Source organism: Pseudochaenichthys georgianus, chromosome 18 (assembly GCF_902827115.2).
Source record: "Pseudochaenichthys georgianus chromosome 18, fPseGeo1.2, whole genome shotgun sequence".
Taxonomy (NCBI): Eukaryota; Metazoa; Chordata; class Actinopteri; order Perciformes; family Channichthyidae; genus Pseudochaenichthys; species Pseudochaenichthys georgianus.
In genome coordinates, this window is record NC_047520.1 from 10,827,154 (window position 1) to 10,844,840 (window position 17,687).

A 17,687-nucleotide genomic window follows, 5' to 3' on the forward strand; every position below is an offset into this window, starting at 1 on the left:
GCTCCTTCTACCAGCCTATCAAAAAGAACAGGATAACCTTCTTCACAAATGAGCCAAAGTCTGCAAGCAAATCCGAGACAAAGTTACTGAAGGAAGACTGCAATTTGTTTTCCCGCCTCTTCATCTCCTGCCAAAACAGACAGTGTGACTTGCAAGAGTTCTTCAAACACGCTAGCAGGGATGGAAAAGGGGGTAAAAAAGGTTCTCATGAACTAATTTGAGTTCCGGCTCTTTTTGGTGTAATTATAGGTATAAAAAAAAGAGCATAAATGAAAAACAGGTATGAAATACTATGTGACAGTAAAACAAGAATACAGTTAAAAAGGAGAGTGATTTGTAAAATATGCATAAAGAAATTGAAAATCGGTTTACAGTTGTTTCATATGGGTGTTGAGAGAGGTATCCATAGATCTCTTAATTTTGCTCTCAAAGTGCACCAGATTGATGCATTTAATTTCAATATTAAAAAAAATCTTGCTTACACCTATATGCCGTGAGCTGATTATCGAGCCTTCATTGTAACAGTCGCGGGTGTACTGTGTATGTGCGTGTGGGGAGTGTTGAAGTAGAAAATTCAACTGTAGCGCCCGGTACATTAATGGGAAACCCTAAATGTTTGAGCACCCCAGACTGTTGTTCTTCACTTCATTAGTAATGTTTAAGAACATTTCAAGAAAAAACCATGGTTTAGTATTCATTTTAATCAATATTCAATGTTAGTATTAACATTTACTCAGTTTGTTGTCGAATTTATGTCTATAAACTAAAATACCTCCAAATAATTTGAGAAAATAATTTGATAAAATCTATTCTTGTGTTTTTGGTGAGTCTTTGCAAATGCAGTCTAAATGCAGTGTGTATGATGCTGTAGAAGTGAAGGACAGTAGTCAAATGTATTTATTTATTTGGTATTATCCCTCTTTTGATGAAGGAGAAAGAGTCGAGTTGCAGGCAACCAATAAATATATTTATAGTCAAATATTTTCATAGTCAAATATATTTGATGTCAATGTAATAATCAATGTTGTACCAATATCTGAGATGATATCTATACATGTACAGAGATGTTTACAGTTTACAGGCTGTTGATGTGTAATAAAAAGCAGATTATTTTTCGAGGAACGGACAAATAGTACGTAACTTAAAATTGTGGGAGGTAATTATCTCCTTTGCTTTAAAAAAGGATATTGTTTTTCTTCTGAGTCAAAATGTTGCTGTGATAAATGTCTGTGGAGCACCAGGGTTGACTCCTCAGTTCCTGAGGACTCTGAAAGGGAGTCCGTGTCCTGGTATGATGACATCAGCGGTCTGTAGCGCCTTCTGTCGACTGACCTCCTGCACTGCAGTGTTCACGCTCAGGTCCCGCCAGCTGTCCTCATCTGTGCAGCACTCAAATAAGTCCCCTGCAACCAGCACTGTGCCTGCCGAGGTTCCCGTCACCTGGACGCTGACGTGCTGCTCCGTGTGGCCTGGACTGGGAACTACACACACCTGAGGAGAGAGGAGGCACCATCAGGGAGGGGAAACATACAGGACAACAGCTCACAGTTCTACTCTTCTTCTATTTGATCAATTTTCAAATATAAATCAAAGCACCTATTACATGAATCAACACATATTTATTCCAGCTCCATTGCATTGTATTACTGTTTTTAAATGTCATTGTTGTTTATACATGTTTAAACACTTTATAATAGTATTATATATATATGTATATATGTGCATAGTAGATTATTCTATATGTTTTACCTGTTATAACTTTATTGACATTGTTTTAGGTGTATGTCTATTTCTGTTTAAAACATATTATGTGTAAATAATAAGCAGAATATCCTTGATGTGTACTGTATGGTTCATTTGATCAGGTATTTTCAGATTAAGTCATGTTAGTTTTAGGCAGTCTCTTCTTTTGTATTTATAGAAACTCTTATTTTGAAAACCTCGGTCATGTTGGTCTCTCTTAGTCAAAGAAATCCATTAACATTTTAGTCAAGTTCACACCATACATTCACAAATTCACTGTCGCTGCCAACATTTAGCTCGTTTTTGACTGTTGTACATACTGTATGAATTGTATTTTATTAAGATACCTGACAACCAGTGTTGCAATGTAACTAAGTACATGTACTTAAGTACAATTTTGAACTTCACTTGAGTATCTTCATGTTATGCTACTTTATACTTTTACTTTATTAAATTTACCAGGCATTTTTTTTATTCAACTGCATTTTTTGTAACTAACTGAGTTACTTTGTAGGTATGGATTTTTAATATAGAATATATATCAACCAATAAATCATTATAAACTAAAGCTACCCAGACATGTATCATCATTTAATAATCACCCTCTTTACCAGAGAAACATCATTGACATCACTGCATTAATAGTTATAATCTGATAGGGGCCATACTGGAAAATAAGTACTTTTACCTTTGTAATTGAAGTATATTCTGATCCCATTACTTTTGTACTTTTACTTGAGCACAATTTTGAATGCAGGACTTTTACATCGGAGTACAATCTTACACCACTGCTGACAAAAACTAGAAATGAGACTACCATTGAAAACTAGCCATCAAGCTAACTCGCTAATTTGTTTGGATGAATGTTCATAATAAACCACAGGTTGTTCGTCTTTTTTCATGTGTTTTCGTATATTTTAACTGAGTTAAGACAGCAGCATGTTGCATTTAAACTACTTTCAACTTTAATATCGAGTGTTTCTTGTGAGAATAGACTAATAATAACCTTAAGTTATATACGTACCTGCTCATCAATAGCGTACCCCTGTCCCTCTGCTAGCTGGTTGGGGCGGTACGTGTCTCCATCACTGACGTCATAGCCTACTATCATCACTGCTGCCGGGAAAACGCTGAGGTTTCCCACGTGGTCTGAGTGTCCGTGCGTCCCCACGACCACGTCAATGTCCCCCGGTTCCAGACCCTTCTCCTTCAGTGTGGTCAGGAGAAAGTCCCGGTCCCATGGACCCCCGGTGTCCACTAGAACAGTCTTGGGTCCCGTTATGAGGGTGATAGTCCCGTCGGCCCTGAACGTCCCATCAGGCTGAGGGAGACAGTAGCCGACTTTAAGGACGGACACGGAGTACGGCTGCCCAGGGAAATGCGTCTGAGACTCGGACAGGGGGACAGTTTTGAACATGGTGTCTGAAACTGACCGCTGACTACTTTAATATGTAAAAGTTGTGATTGCCTGTTCCCCGGCCCCTCGCCATGGTGTGTTCATAACAGTGAGAAGCTTGTCAGTGCAAGCATCATCACAGCTGCATACCGCCACCTGCTAGACCGGAGTGGGTATAACATGATATTGAGGAAATGATTTTACGTGGCCTTTTTACACTGATCAACAGAAATGTGATCTATTTCATTGTTATTATCCCTTTATCATCAATTTGATCATGTGACGTTTAGACAATATTTAAAACGTGTTGGCATCATTCTGAAGTGAGGGAAGTTCATATGTTTGATGACTGATGGGAACATGGGTAAAATATAGAACACAAAACATTTATAATGACCAGGTGGTAAGATCTGTCAATTAATGTAAGCATGTGTATTAATGTTAATTAATTAATTATCATTAATTAATTCTGTGTGCTGATTTAGAAACTGCATGGTCTTATGGAAATTATAGATAGACATGCACCCCTGCGTACATTTAGAATGAAGGGACGAGACAATCCTTGGTTTTCTGCTGAATTATCTAGTCTCCTACATGATATGAGAGAAACAAGGCCTGGGCATAGGCTAGGAAATCAGGCTCAGAGGTAGAATGGCTACGCTTTAGGCAGCTAAGAAATAGCTTCACATCACAAATAAAAAGTGCTAAGCCTAAGTATTATCTGTCAATTACCACAAAGAACCTGAATAATCCTGGAAAATGTTGGAAAACCATAACATCGATATCCACCAGTAATATCCGTAATGAAATACCTCCGTGCATTACCACATCATCTGGCACTATATCGGACAGGGCCACTATGTTCAATTGTTTTAATGATCATTTTGTGTCCTGTGGCTCTCTGTTTGATTCTGTCACTAATGGCGCGTTTCCACTGCAGGCCTCGCTCGGTTTGGTTAGGCCAAGCAAGAATCCCAGCTGCATCTACGCTGTGCATAGCTGCCTTCATTCTGCTCCACTGTACCCTGTGGCCTAAGGACCTTAGTCTTCCCATGACTAACCTGTAGCCAATCTGGGGCATCTGAGCTTTGATCTCAGAAACTAACATGTCAAGCTCCTGGTCTGACATTGTACTGTATGACCCTGACACAGAAATTCCAAATTCCGACATTCGACGGAATACTGTAACTTCACTGACTCCCAGCAGTTTGGCTACGCAATGTATGGGCAACTGGGTGTCTATCAAGGCCTGTAACTTGTCCTGTTGAATGAGGAATTTGGGTCGCCCAACTTGCCCCATCTCAACAGATGGAATATGTTGCTCATTTCCCACCTGACGTCTAACCAGGTTACACAGTTCTCAAAAGGGCATTTACTATATTCACTGGCAATTCTATCTGCTCTGCCAATGTGTCAATGAGTATTAATTCATGGGTGCACATGAAATCAAGATAGTCGAGGTCGACGTCAGTACGGCTGACCACGTATTGCATCTTGCTTTGCAATCTCTCCAAGATATGACGCCTAAGCAGGTTCTGTAGGAAAAGTAGGCAATAAATATAGGTAGGCTACAGTTCATGTTACACAATTTATTGTGCATTTCTCTGAAGCAAATGTAGTGAGGGCAACATATGATCTTACATTAAAAATGACATGAAGAAAACTGTATATTTCCCTATTCCTAAACAATGAAATAAGAAAAAAAGAAACACATTTTGTTGTCAGTTGCCTAGCAACAATATTCACGTAACGTACAACACTTGAAAGCCAATTATTATCATAGATGTGCCGCAAATATGACTACCACATTAATAGTACTCATTAAAATACTCATTAGTCCCAGTACGCCACTGAACGTAGCTATTATGTAAGGTGCTGGTATATATATACTAACTGTGCTCCCCCCCCCCCCAAAAAAAAGTTGTAAATCAAACAAGTGAAGTACATGCTATGTTATAAAGCCGTGGAGGGCGGGAGTTTATAAACCAAAGAGAACCGCCCTTACGGGACGCTGTAATAAGTAAAGCGAACGCACCCGCAAGGACACCTGGCCTCCTATTGGTTGAGGGATTTTGACAGGGTTGTTGCACAAAAGTTTCGAGCGCGCACAGAATAAATCTGAGAGCAGAAAAAATCTGTAAACAGCAATATATCTGAGTGCAAGCGTACAGTTTGAGCACAAGCAGAGCAAATCTAAGTGCAAGCAGGCAATATTTGAGTGTGAGGACAGGGTTTGAGGGAAATAAATACATAAAGTATGCTCTCAAATTTAAATACCACGCTCTTGAATAAAGATAGGGAATAACCCCCATATATTAGGCCCGGCTCACTTTAATGCTGCGCTTCCATTACAGTTTAGGAACTGGGGTAGTTACTATAGTAACGCAGTGTAGGCGAAGCCGTGACGTCATCTTCAATGAGCGCCCCAGAAAAACAACACAGCCGTTAGCTCTTAGCACTCAGAGCTCACAGCTCTTCATATCTGTTCAGAAACTAGACAAAAGTTAAACAAGTACAAACCACAGACTGCCTGTGTCATGGTGAATACAGTCGCTGGTTTATTTATGTCTGTATAGGCCGTTGTTGTGAGTGTGGACGGTCGGAGCATATAACGTTAGCTTAGCCAAGCTCCATTTGGAAAACACGCATTTTAAAAGGGTTTTTCGCCTGCCGTCTGTCTGCAGACTTGTCAAAGCATTAATTCATGGTTTTTACTAACCGTTATCAATATGTTGTTACTTCGGCATCATTTTGAAACGTGTATTACAATTAAATCACGGTCAAATATGTTCATCTTGTTGTAGTTGTAGCCCCCTTGCCAGCGATTCTCTCTCTAGTTTAGCATACTCAGCCCGACTCAGCCTGGTTGTTCCTGGCCCTAGAACCATGATTTTATGGGGCCGGAAAAACTGTGAATTAGGACCCGCTAGCCCAGGGGTCGGCAACCCGCGGCCCACGGGCCGCATGCGGCCCTTTAAGCCCTCTGCTCTGGCTCCCTCGAGCTTAGACAACAATAAGAAGGAAATAAAAAAAGTATTTGTAGGACTATTTATATTTTGTTGCATGGTTGAAAATGTTTCGTATGTTGTATTTTGAGGTGATACTGTGACACATAAATAAAAAACAAAACGGTTTTAATTAGGTAAACTAAAATATGCGTCACATCCTGCTCCGGTCCCGCGCGAGCGCCTTTTCTTGGAGGCGAATAACCTGACCCCCGGCTCGATGAGCGAGCTATGGATAAATCAAAGAAAAGTACCGGAGGAACACAGGATTTAATTCTGCGTGGACAGAGTTGTATGCTTTCACAGCAAACGATGCTGGTTTACCGGTATGTTTGATATGTAGAGAGAAGTTGTCAACGGTGGTGCAGCCTTTACGAGGGAGAGGAAGACAGCTGACGATCGTCAGTCATAATTCAATGGGGTATGTAATTTATTTCAGAAAACACTTTTTGTTATATTCCATGGAATGCTCTTAACGTCCCGATAGCAATGAATATATTAAATGCTTTGACAATAAATACATACAACAATTTATCTCTGGAAGCCGTAGCGCTGTAAAAAGCACGACCAATCATCTGAGCCGGCCCGGCTAAAGTAACTGGATGGCCTACCTGCCTGTCAGCCTTCCATCTGGGCACACATTTGTCATGTGCACGTTCGTGTGTGTTTGAGGAGGGACTCTGTAAGAAAGTCTGAAGGAAGAGGCAGATTTTTTCCGGTTGTGTACTTTCAAATTCTAGCGCGCTCGAGCTGGTTTCTCCATTCTTACCTTTAACTCTTTTTAGGGTGCAGATATATGTTTTATTTATTTCAAAGTGGGCCCATTTAATAATATTTTTTTCCCCTTCAAATGTGCAGAGGACTCCCCAAGTGCTGTGTTTAATTTATTTTAAAGTAGGCCTGTGTATTATTTTTAATTCTCCTTATAAAAGTTCTTTGTTTCTTATTAGAGGTTAACAGTTTTATATCATGTAATAAATAGCCTAATAAATGCAAAAAAACTGTAGTTTTTGTCTGATATAACAATAAAAAACTATGAAATATGTTTTGCGGCTCCAGACAAAACGTTTTTTGGGAAAAAGGAGTGAAATGGCTCTTTTGGTCAAAAAGGTTGCAGACCCCTGCGCTAGCCGGTACTAGGCCAAGTGGAAACGCAACCAAAAAAGTGGTTACCTGTTACAAATACCTTGGTATCTGGCTTGATGATTGTCTCACTTTTAAACGTCATGTCAATAACCTGCTTAAAAACTGAGGGTTAGGCTAGGTTTCTTCTACAGCAGGGGTGGGGAACCTCCGGCCCCCGGGCCGTATACGGCCCGCGAGACCATTTGGTACGGCCCTTGAGGTAATTTATAAACACACGCAAAAAAGAAAAAAATGAAAGAAATCAAGACCGCAAAAAAATTCAACAAGCGAGTGCCTGTTTTTCCTGGCCAAGGTCAGGGTCCTTGAACACAACACGAGCCTAACGTGTCATCACGTGGTATATGTCTCGTCTGACAGGGGCTCTGACAGGGGTGTAGTGCTGACGGAGAGCACCAGAACACCGCTCCGGCACTTCCAAAAAGTGCAGTAGCCTACCCATAAGGAGCCGTACACATGCCGCAGTTGTTGCGTGGCTGTGTCTTAGTTATAAGCCCAGTGGCGATCTGTTCATGACTGTCATACTGATCATACAGTCAATAACTTTGTTGTTATTAGCATCTGGTTAGCTAGCTATGCTAACGAATATAAGAAGCTTTTTCTCCAACCAGTGAGGTAAAGGCACATCTTTATATGATCATTATTATAAAAAAATAAGATAATAAAGTAAACAGGTATAAAATACTATATAACAGTAAAAAAAAGTTGTTATTAATAAACAAGAATACAGTTTGAAAGGGGAGTGATTTGTAAAATGTCCATAAAGAAAAAGTAAATCTGTTTACAGTTCTGTTTCATATGGGTGTTGAGAGATGTATCCATAGATCTCCTAATGTTGTTCTCAAAGTGCACCAGATTGATGCTTTTAACTTCAACATTTAAAAAAAAATCTTCCCGGGGGAGCATGCCCCCTGAACCCCCCTAGAGGAGGTTAGGTCCCCCCCCCCACACTTAAATCATGTTCACATGGATAGGAAACTAAATACATTTGCACACATCTTGTGTCCATATCTTTCTGTTTGGGTGGTCATGCCACAACCGTGCACGTGCACGCATCATCATGGTGAGATATCTGGATTAAGAGGTTGCTTTTTCTTTGCACAGCATGAAAGAAAGGCCAAATGAATGGGCTGTGATTTTAGTTTTTTTAAGCAGAGGTCAATAATTTGTACGGCCCTCGGAGGATGTTGAAAAAATTGAAATGGCCCTTGAGAGGAAAAAGGTTCCCCACCCCTGTTCTACAGGAACAACTCCTGTTTCTCGCTTGAGGCCAGGAAAAGGCTAGTCACTGTGACCTTTTTACCTATGGTGATTTGATTTATATGAATGCACCTGCCAATTGCCTGGTCAAGTTAGATGCTGCGTATCACAGCGCACTGAGATTTGTGACAAACTGTAAAGCATTAACCCATCACTGTACCCTGTATGCAAGGGCTGGTTTGCTTTCAATAACTGTACGGAGGCTCAGTCACTGGTACATTTTTATATACAAAGCCATGTTAGGGAAACTTCCATCTTACATCTGCTCCCTGATCTCACGGCGAATTGTAAGTGGCTACTGCCTGAGATCGAATGCTGTGGTTTTATTAAATGTGCCAACTGCTAGGACTGTCTTAGGGAAGACAGCTTTTAGATGCGCAGCTCCTCTGTCTTGGAATAGTCTGCAATTGAAATGGAAACTGAACAATCTGGTGCCACTAAATGTTTTTAAAGCTCGGTTGGATGCTACTCAATCAGAAGCTGTTGGTACCTGTTCATATGGATATTTATGTAAATTATAATCCCTGTCCTTTTTGTTGTTCTGTTTATGTTTTTATGTTTCATGTGGAACCTACTTGAGCAGGTCTCCCTTGAAAAAGAGATCAATGATCTCAATGGGATACACCTGGATAAATAAAGGTTTGAAATGAAATGAATGTTGCTTCCATTATTATGTGTAAGCTATACATTAATGTCAATTAACAATGAACCGACATGGAACACAGGGGAAGACTAGACTAAATACACAGAAGGGTAATCACAGAACAAGACACAGCTGGGCAGGGGAGGAGAAACACAAGGACAACAGGTGAACACAATCGGGTAATCAGGGAGGGAAACAGACAGAAAGCAGACAGGCAGGAAACGGGGGTGAACACTTTACACAATAAAACCCAAAGACAAGAAAAACACCAACACAGACAAAACTACAAACGTGACATAACATGAGAATCGTGATATAATCGTGACAACCACTGGTTGCAGCTCGGCACCATGGAATAAACCCAACTTCAGTGCAGAACTCCCGGTGAGCTAACTAACACGATAACATGAAGATGAATACATTAACGCGGTGCAGTCCTCACTGCATTTTGAACAATCTTCACAATGCTATCCGCGTAAAGGCAACCTCAACAAACAACAAACAAAGGTAAACAGATGGAAGCATTGTGTAAATGTATAGAAGACTGTGAAAGTACGATGAAAGAAAAGACATTGGATAGCAGGATAACCTTTCTTTCTTTCCAGCCTGATCTCAAGTCAATGCAGTCTCTGACAGAGTGCCAGCAGCTTCTTCAAATACTGGCAGAGGAGGTGAACAGCATCGGTCAGGTATGACAGAAAACATTCAGTCCTCTTGAAGACTACTTTCTTTTACAGAAATGTTATATTACTGTCACTGGGGTGGGTAAGGAAGGCAGGACCCATATATATATGTATATATATATATACTCCAGGTATAAGAGTGTAACAAAAGGCAAGCTTTATTAAATAAAAAAGTGCAAAAATAAGTAAGGTCAGACAAACAGAAAAGTAGCAAACAAAAACTAGGGATGACTTAGAAGACACAGGAGGGCAGATGAGGGAAATCCAGAGCATGCAGACAAGAGAACAGAAAGCACACAAAGGAGAGAAGACGACAAAGAGCACAAGGGAAGACAAGCTATATACACACAAGACTAATCACAGAGAGACAGCTGGAGTGGGGGGGCAGGGACACAAGGGCAGCAGGTGAACACAATCCGACCATCACTGGACAACTAAAAGACAGGAAGTAGAACCTGACAACACACAAAGAGGGAACATATATAAAGTGTATTGCACATTACGGTTTTTTTCTCTATAATCAAGAGCAAGTTTATTGCACTCGTTTTCTTTTGAGAGTTATGAGTAGTGTTATTGGACAGCAATGTCTTCCAGGGGCAAAGGGCAATTACAGAGGCTTTGCACATAAAGGGGCCCTATTCTGCTCATTTTCAGGTTCATATTAGTATTTAGTGACTGTCCTGTGATGAGTTTCAATGTTTCAATGTTCAAAAAGCTCTTTATTTTTCTCATACCTGTGCTACAGTACCTCTTTTCACCCTCTGTCTGAAACCAGAGCTCAGTCCGCTCTGATTGGTTAGCTGGCCGGCTCTGTTGTGATTGGTCAACCTCTTGGAGATGTCCCGCCCCTTAGCCTATCAAGTACAATGTGTTGAAGCGCTAGCCAATAGAAGTGCAAGTGTTACATAGTGATGTCACTATGTAACTTAAGTAAACAAAGGAGTCCAATGGAGGCGTTTCAGGCAGGGGGGGGACAGGGATTGTAGCCTTTGCATGCACAACACGCTAGAGCAGGAGTTCCCAACCTTTTTTCCAAAGAGCACCACCCAAATGACTCCTGTTGAAAGTTGCGCCCCCCCCCCCACACACACACAGGGGCGGGGGGGGAACAGTGGTAATTAAAGTTTAAAAGTCTCAAAAATGCTACAACTACTGTTACAAACTGGATGCATGTGAAGTATTTTGTTAAAGGAGGATGAAAGCGTAATTAAGGAGCACTATTGGAGTGACTTTGATGGTTATTGGACTCAGGATTCATTCATTTGGATTCCCGCTGTATGAAGAAATTAAAGGACGGCGCAAGTGGAAACAATTCACAAAGGGATTAAACTGTTTAAAACACATGCTCAAAGTAAACCGGATTTTGCCGATGTGTTTATGTGGATTCAAAAGTCATAAATAATCTAATGGAGGAGACCGATCTGATCGGAGCAACTGTAACAAATAATCTGAAACCGGCATGGACAATGACTGTTTTAAAAATGCACTTATCCAGAAAAGCCTGGTTTGGACATTTTACGGGCAGAAGAAACATTTCTATTAAAGAAAGAATTATACATTTCTGTCTTTTTATGCCTATAATAGCTACTAACTTGAATTTGCATTCAAATTAATTAATCAATTATTTTTTATATTTTATTTTAATGTAGAGACGAGGCTTTTAGTGACAATCATGTATTGTGTTACAATTTTATATATATAAAAAGTCTAAATATGATATTTGGCCTCAAATCATCTGAGGCCTGGCGCCCACCCTGCGCCCCCCAGGTTGGGAACCACTGCGCTAGAGGGATAACAAAACGGCAAAGAATATAATGGGAAACTAGTGTTTAAATCATGTCTGGCCAAGCTGTATTACTTTGACTATTTAAAAAAAAAAAGAACCGTTAAGATGATTAAAAATACAATTGTATTACATTCCCTTGTTTCAGGTGAAGCGTGTCAGTGAGAAGGCTGCACCAGTGGAGGGCAGCAGAGAGCCAGGCAGCCTGCAGAACAGCAGGAGGCTGATCCTCAAATGGGCCGAGGAACTGGAACTACACATGGTTATTAACCCTTTGATGAAATCATTAACCCTTCATATAAACCTTTCTATCATCTACAATCGTATTGGCCTGACTTTATCTTTTTCTACTTTGAACAATAGAGCAATTGTTTTGTTAATGTTGTCAAACTTGCACTGTAAGTTATTTCTGTATACTGAGGCCCCTTTCTTGTTGTAGCTATAAGTCATGGTTATTAAGTAACTCTGATTCTCCATTTAATGTATTCCCCAGGTAAAAAAGGAAACCAAGCCAACAGATGAAAACAAAACAAGAAGAGAGGATCCAGGAGAAAAAGGGAAGACAGATCTGGAAAAAGACAATGAAAGGCTTCAGCAGTGGGCAGTGGAGCTGATGAAAATCAAAGAGGTGTGTGTGTGAGACAAATATGAATCAATTCCTCTTAAACTAAATCTTGAAGGGTGTGTGTGGGTGGGTGTGTGTGGGTGGGTGGGTGGGTGGGTGGGTGTGTGTGTGTGTGTGTGTGTGTGTGTGTGTGTGTGTGTGTGTGTGTGTGTGTGTGTGTGTGTGGGGGTGTGTGTGTGTGTGTGTGTGTGTGGGGGTGTGTGTGTGTTGAACTGAAGAAGCTGGATACAGAGGACGCAAAGATTCAAAGATGGCCGCCATCCTCCCTCTGCTGGAGTTTGTGGCTTGGTCCCTGCTGTCAGAGGACACTGAGGTGTGTGTGAGAATGTATGTCTCTAATGACACGAGACAATATTCTAAGAGTCACTTCTGATTGATAAATATGACCCGACAGGAGGCTGTATCCAAGCTGTGGTTGCAGAAGGCCTGGAGGACAGGAAGTGGAAGCCCCAGATACATTCCTAACTCAGGTGACTCCTCCACTGCCTGTGGTTAGAAAAGTCTTTGAAATAAAGATGAGTTTCTCTTGGATTATCTCCTCATTTTGATCACAGATATCTTAACAGTCACGCGTTAATAGCACAATGGATTTCAGTGGATGGATGCCCCATTGATATGCCTTTTGGTGGGGACCTAGAGTGTGTTGATAATATTTATATAATTTTGGAACTAATAAATACAAAACAAATCATAAATAAATATTAGGAACATAGTAATATTTTTATATAAATGTGTTATAAGTAATAAACTGTATAAATAACAGGCTTAAGGAAGTGTCTTAAAATGATTTAACCAATCAAATTAGTTTCTTAAAATATCATGTTTAATTTCTGGACTACAATAGGAGATAGAAACCATATTTTTTCCCTTAATGAATATTTGTATACATTCGTAGATTTGCATGTGTTTAATGTTTAAATGTATGCATTAAAGTTATAGACCATTTATAACAAAAATAAATGTTGCGTATGCATAATGGTATATTTGATTGTCTTTCAGTGTGGGAGTGGATTCAGAGCGCCCAAGGTCATCTGGATTTATATATTATAAGTGGTCTACAACCGAAGATTACAACATTGAATTACAGCTTGTTACAACCTGCTGATGCTTACAATATTCCTGAATTTGAATCCTAGTCTCGGTGCGGTTGGACATCAGAACCAGTCATCCCTGGCTGGATGTGTCCTCAGATCGCTTGAAGGTCCGAGAGGCTGCAGTGTCCTCCACGTATGTCCCAAACTACAGCCAACAGTCTGCTCAGAGGCCCTGTGTGCTGGGGGACATTGTCATCACCGAAGGGAGACACTACTGGGAGGTGGAGGTGTCCCCTAAGGGCAGCTGGAGAATAGGTGTGGTGTCAAAGACTGCTCCCAGGAATCTAAAGTCCACCATGACTCCCATAAGTGGATACTGGACCCTGTGGAGGGGCGCCAGTCTGTGGGCCTGTACCGAGAGACCCACTAAGCTGCGGAGGGCGGCTCCCCCCCGAGTGATCGGGGTGTTTGTGGACTCTGAGGAGGGTCAGGTGTCTTTTTATGATGCTGAGAGAAAGGTTCACATTTATACTTTCTCTGACGTTTTCAAACACAGCCTCATCCCTCTGCTCAGCTACCTGGATGGAGAAACGCTCCTTAAAATCATCCCAGCACAGATTCCAGAGAAGATGTGACTAATATGAATCAATGTGACGAAATCAGGCATCGTGGTCCTAGAATATTGACCTTGATTTCAATATAGTAGATTCAAATCCTGAATACTATAGGACCACCTTCTTTGACAACTTTATTTGCCAATGTTCTCGTGTTTTTTACTAAATTAAATCATACACAATTTTAGTTTTTTTGTTATTTAGACATACACTGACACAATGAGTTTATACTCATTAATAATAGTTTTGAATCCAATGCATTATGTAAACAGCGGTAGCGTAGTGCACACAATATATTACTGTTTCATAATTGTAATGTTTTTTATTTTAATTTATTAATATTATCATTATTATTTGATTATAATTATTATAATTAGTATTATTGTTATTATTTTTATCATTATTGTTGTTGTCATAAGGGGTAGCCTCGTGCAAACAATACGTTACCTTCATCATTGTCATGGTGTGATTGTTATGATTACGAATAATATTGTTGTTGTGGGTATGTCGTTATTTTTATTTTTATAACAATGGCTAATTCAACCAGCTGAATCATTGTGGATGTGCTAGCGGAACCTTTGTGTTATCGTGCGACCCGGGGGGGACTCTTTATTTGTTACACATTGAACGGCAACGTCTGACGTCATAACAAATCCCCACAATGGCGGAGGGAAGTGTTTTGGTTGAAGGGTTGTCCTTCATGGACCCTTTTAAAGGGTTTTTGTTGACATATTTCATGCCAGAGTCATGTTACGACGAGTTCTTTCTCAATTTCAACTTGTTGGACGGTAAGTGGCTCGTTTGTATTAAAGTTTAAAGGGAAAGACACTTGAAGATGTTGCAATGCGTAACGTCATGCTGATAATAACTCAGAAACATGCTGGTCATTCACCCTTAGGTCAGCAGACGGGTAGCTGCGATCGGGTCGTCAGTTTGTCAATTTTTAAAAACGCCGAATTCATAGTGACATATTCAGAATGTTATTTAAATGAATCATGAGTCACTTCATTTAACAGCAGTGGAGCTACCTGTCACCTACTAAAGTGACCTGTTTTTCTTTGCCAATGTGTTGTCATTTAACTTTTATACCTGGTTTATGTTCACTGGAAACTGACCTAACATCAATCATTGATCACCACAGTGAAGAACAAGACAAAACTGCCATATCCGAGATCAAGAACCAAGCCTGACTAAATCAATGGTTAACACTGATCAGTGATCAGACTTATTCTAACTTTATGACACAAAATATTCCTGAATGCCTACTTAAGCACTGGGTGACATGTCCCTTCATTGCTTCATGAACACACACACTATTTTTTATTTTATTACACACTGTCCTGCAGCTTCATTACTCCTAGAGCCTGTATGTTAATGAATCCGCGGCTGCAAATAGTCCCAAACAAATGCACTATTTCCTCCTGTTCATGAAACCTTTTGTGTGTGTGTTTCTGTGTGATCTATGACAGCCAGCTAATCTTTTTATATTTCTTAATTGCAGTACCATGTCTGAAGATTGTACTAAGCAAAGGCCTGGGGATCGGCATCATCCTGGGATCAGTGATGGGTAAACCTCATCTCCACTTCTCTTTATATGTGTCTGTGAAATTTTGAGTGAATTTCGAGAAGATTTCAGTCATTATTGTTTTTGTCGTTTTGTAATTCCTTAATGTCCTCCCTTCTTTACAGTGAAACTGCCTCAGATCTTCAAGCTGATGGGATCAAAGAGCGCTGAGGGGCTGAGCTTCCAGACCATCCTGCTGGAGCTGCTGGCCATCACAGGAACAATGGCCTACTGTATCCACAACAAGTTCCCTTTCAGGTTGGGACGCAACGCAATGCAAATCAACCGTTTGAACTAGAGATTGACACGGAGCTCTCCAACTTCTGCCTCTAGTTGATATGTTGAGTAACATGTGGCGGTTGTTTCCACAGTGCCTGGGGCGAGGCTCTGTTCCTCATGCTGCAGACGATCGTCATCGGCTTCCTCATTCAGCGCTATGGAGGAAACACCAGCAGAGGTAAGACTGCGTAGAGGACAGCAGCACTTCCCGTTCTCCCGACATGCCCCGCCCCTTTTGGGTGGAAGCAGCCTTTCTGATTTGACGTTCTCCCCCAGGTCTGCTGTTTATGGTGGTGTATGTCGGGCTGCTGATTCTCGTGCTGTCCCCGGTCACCCCCCTGTCCGTGGTCACCTACCTCCAGGCCTCTAACATGCCAGCCATCATCATCGGCAGGGTAGGACAAGACCTGTCATTCATTTATAGTGTTGGAGCTATTCATTCTTTTATATACTTATTTGTTTTACTTTTTATTTATCGGCATATTCCATTAAACAGATACACTTTGTTCAGAATATAAACGTTACATATTGCAAAGGTAAATCACTTTTAGAGTTAAATTAAAGCTGATTACAAAGCAATGACTTGTACAGTTCATATTTGGTCATGGGTCGAATAAGACAGGGATGATTTTCAAATTCTTCTTTTCTGTTGCATTATTTCATAGTTAAGCATTCATTTTATTGCTCTTTTAATAGAATAAATGTAACGCCACGACGGCAGTTAGATTTGTTATGGCTTGAGGACAAATAACTGCGACATATAGTCATACACTTTTGACATTTAACATTTGAATCATTATTCAACTCATTTAGTGATTGCTACCTGTTCCATGCTGTTTGTCTCAGCTGATCCAGGCTGTCGCTAACTTCCGGAATGGACACACTGGCCAGCTGTCTGCCATCTCCGTCTTCCTGCTGTTTGCCGGTTCCCTCGCCCGCATCTTCACCTCTCTACAGGTAACATAAAATGTCTGTTTCCATCTTTCATTTCCTATAAAAATCCCCATGTTGAAAAACTCACTTTGCGCCATATTGTTCTCTCACAGGAAACTGGAGACACGCTGATGGCCCTCACCTACGTCATATCCTCCACCTGTAACGGCATCATCGCCCTGCAGGTGCTCTACTACTGGAACAGCTCTCCAGAACACAAGAAGAAGAAGAAAAAGAAGAGCGAGTAGGCAAAAGGACAGTCGCTAAACTTGAATCAACGAGCAACACTTTTCTTTTCATATTCAACTATCTCAAAGAAGTGTCTTTAAAACTGGAATTGACAGAGACACTGGGAAGTATGGGGCATTGATTCTGCTGGACCAACCCTCGAAGGAAGGATGGGAACATGACATGCTGAGCAGGCTTTATGATTGTTATCTGTTCTGTTGGTGGTGTGTATCTGTCCCGCTGTGCAATACACTGTTATCACATTCCTCTTATCCAGTTTTCCTCATTGCTGTCGGGCTCGTATTTTCAAATGTTTTGGAACCTGTTTGGCTGTTGATTTCTCAAATCCAGGTCCTGTATTTGCAATACTAATCAACATGAAAAACTTTTTGGGAAATTATTTGAAACGGTTTTGGATGCATGTAAGACTGATTTGTTGTTTTATTATTTCACATAAACAGAATTCCTCACATGCCTCTACACTTGCAAGATATTTTCTGTGGTCTTAATTAGACATTTTTTTATGGAGTTTTAAATATGTAAAGTATAATGCACATTTCCAGTATTTCTGATACCCAGCTAATGATCCAAAGAGAGTTTACAAATCACCTTTTACTTATTAAAATGAGTACTGACCAGTTATTATTTCTGATGCTAACATGTTTCTCAATAACTACACGGATAACACTTACCCACCTTATGACAACATTGTGTCTCTTCCCGGAGGAAACTCCATCATGTGACATGGAGTTTC

At 40.5% G+C, this 17,687-nt stretch overlaps 2 protein-coding genes across 2 annotated transcripts; one reads left to right on the plus strand and one right to left on the minus strand.

The window, feature by feature from the left end:
* Nucleotides 1-887: 887 nt before the first annotated feature.
* On the minus strand, nt 888-3,273 carry mblac1 (metallo-beta-lactamase domain containing 1). The gene is made up of 2 exons (XM_034106153.1): nt 2,768-3,273; nt 888-1,491 (listed from the first exon to the last, which is right to left on the minus strand). The coding sequence occupies exons 1-2, from the start codon at nt 3,158-3,160 to the stop codon at nt 1,252-1,254; spliced, it is 633 nt and encodes a 210-aa protein (XP_033962044.1). The 5' UTR covers nt 3,161-3,273; the 3' UTR covers nt 888-1,251.
* An 11,279-nt stretch (nt 3,274-14,552) lies between these two features.
* Nucleotides 14,553-17,415, plus strand: mpdu1b (mannose-P-dolichol utilization defect 1b). The gene is made up of 7 exons (XM_034106074.1): nt 14,553-14,717; nt 15,431-15,496; nt 15,619-15,751; nt 15,865-15,950; nt 16,049-16,167; nt 16,619-16,729; nt 16,819-17,415. The coding sequence occupies exons 1-7, from the start codon at nt 14,591-14,593 to the stop codon at nt 16,951-16,953; spliced, it is 777 nt and encodes a 258-aa protein (XP_033961965.1). The 5' UTR covers nt 14,553-14,590; the 3' UTR covers nt 16,954-17,415.
* The last annotated feature ends 272 nt before the right edge of the window (nt 17,416-17,687 follow it).

What these genes read in the sequence shown, in the direction of transcription:
- mblac1 (XM_034106153.1), bottom strand. Translation starts at nt 3,160, where the DNA reads ATGTTCAAAACTGTCCCCCTGTCCGAGTCTCAGACGCATTTCCCTGGG. An exon ending in GGTACGCTATTGATGAGCAG is followed by an intron (nt 1,492 to 2,767) that starts GTACGTATATAA and finishes CTCTCTCCTCAG; the next exon opens with GTGTGTGTAGTTCCCAGTCC.
- mpdu1b (XM_034106074.1), top strand. Translation starts at nt 14,591, where the DNA reads ATGGCGGAGGGAAGTGTTTTGGTTGAAGGGTTGTCCTTCATGGACCCT. An exon ending in CAATTTCAACTTGTTGGACG is followed by an intron (nt 14,718 to 15,430) that starts GTAAGTGGCTCG and finishes TCTTAATTGCAG; the next exon opens with TACCATGTCTGAAGATTGTA. An exon ending in CACAACAAGTTCCCTTTCAG is followed by an intron (nt 15,752 to 15,864) that starts GTTGGGACGCAA and finishes TTGTTTCCACAG; the next exon opens with TGCCTGGGGCGAGGCTCTGT.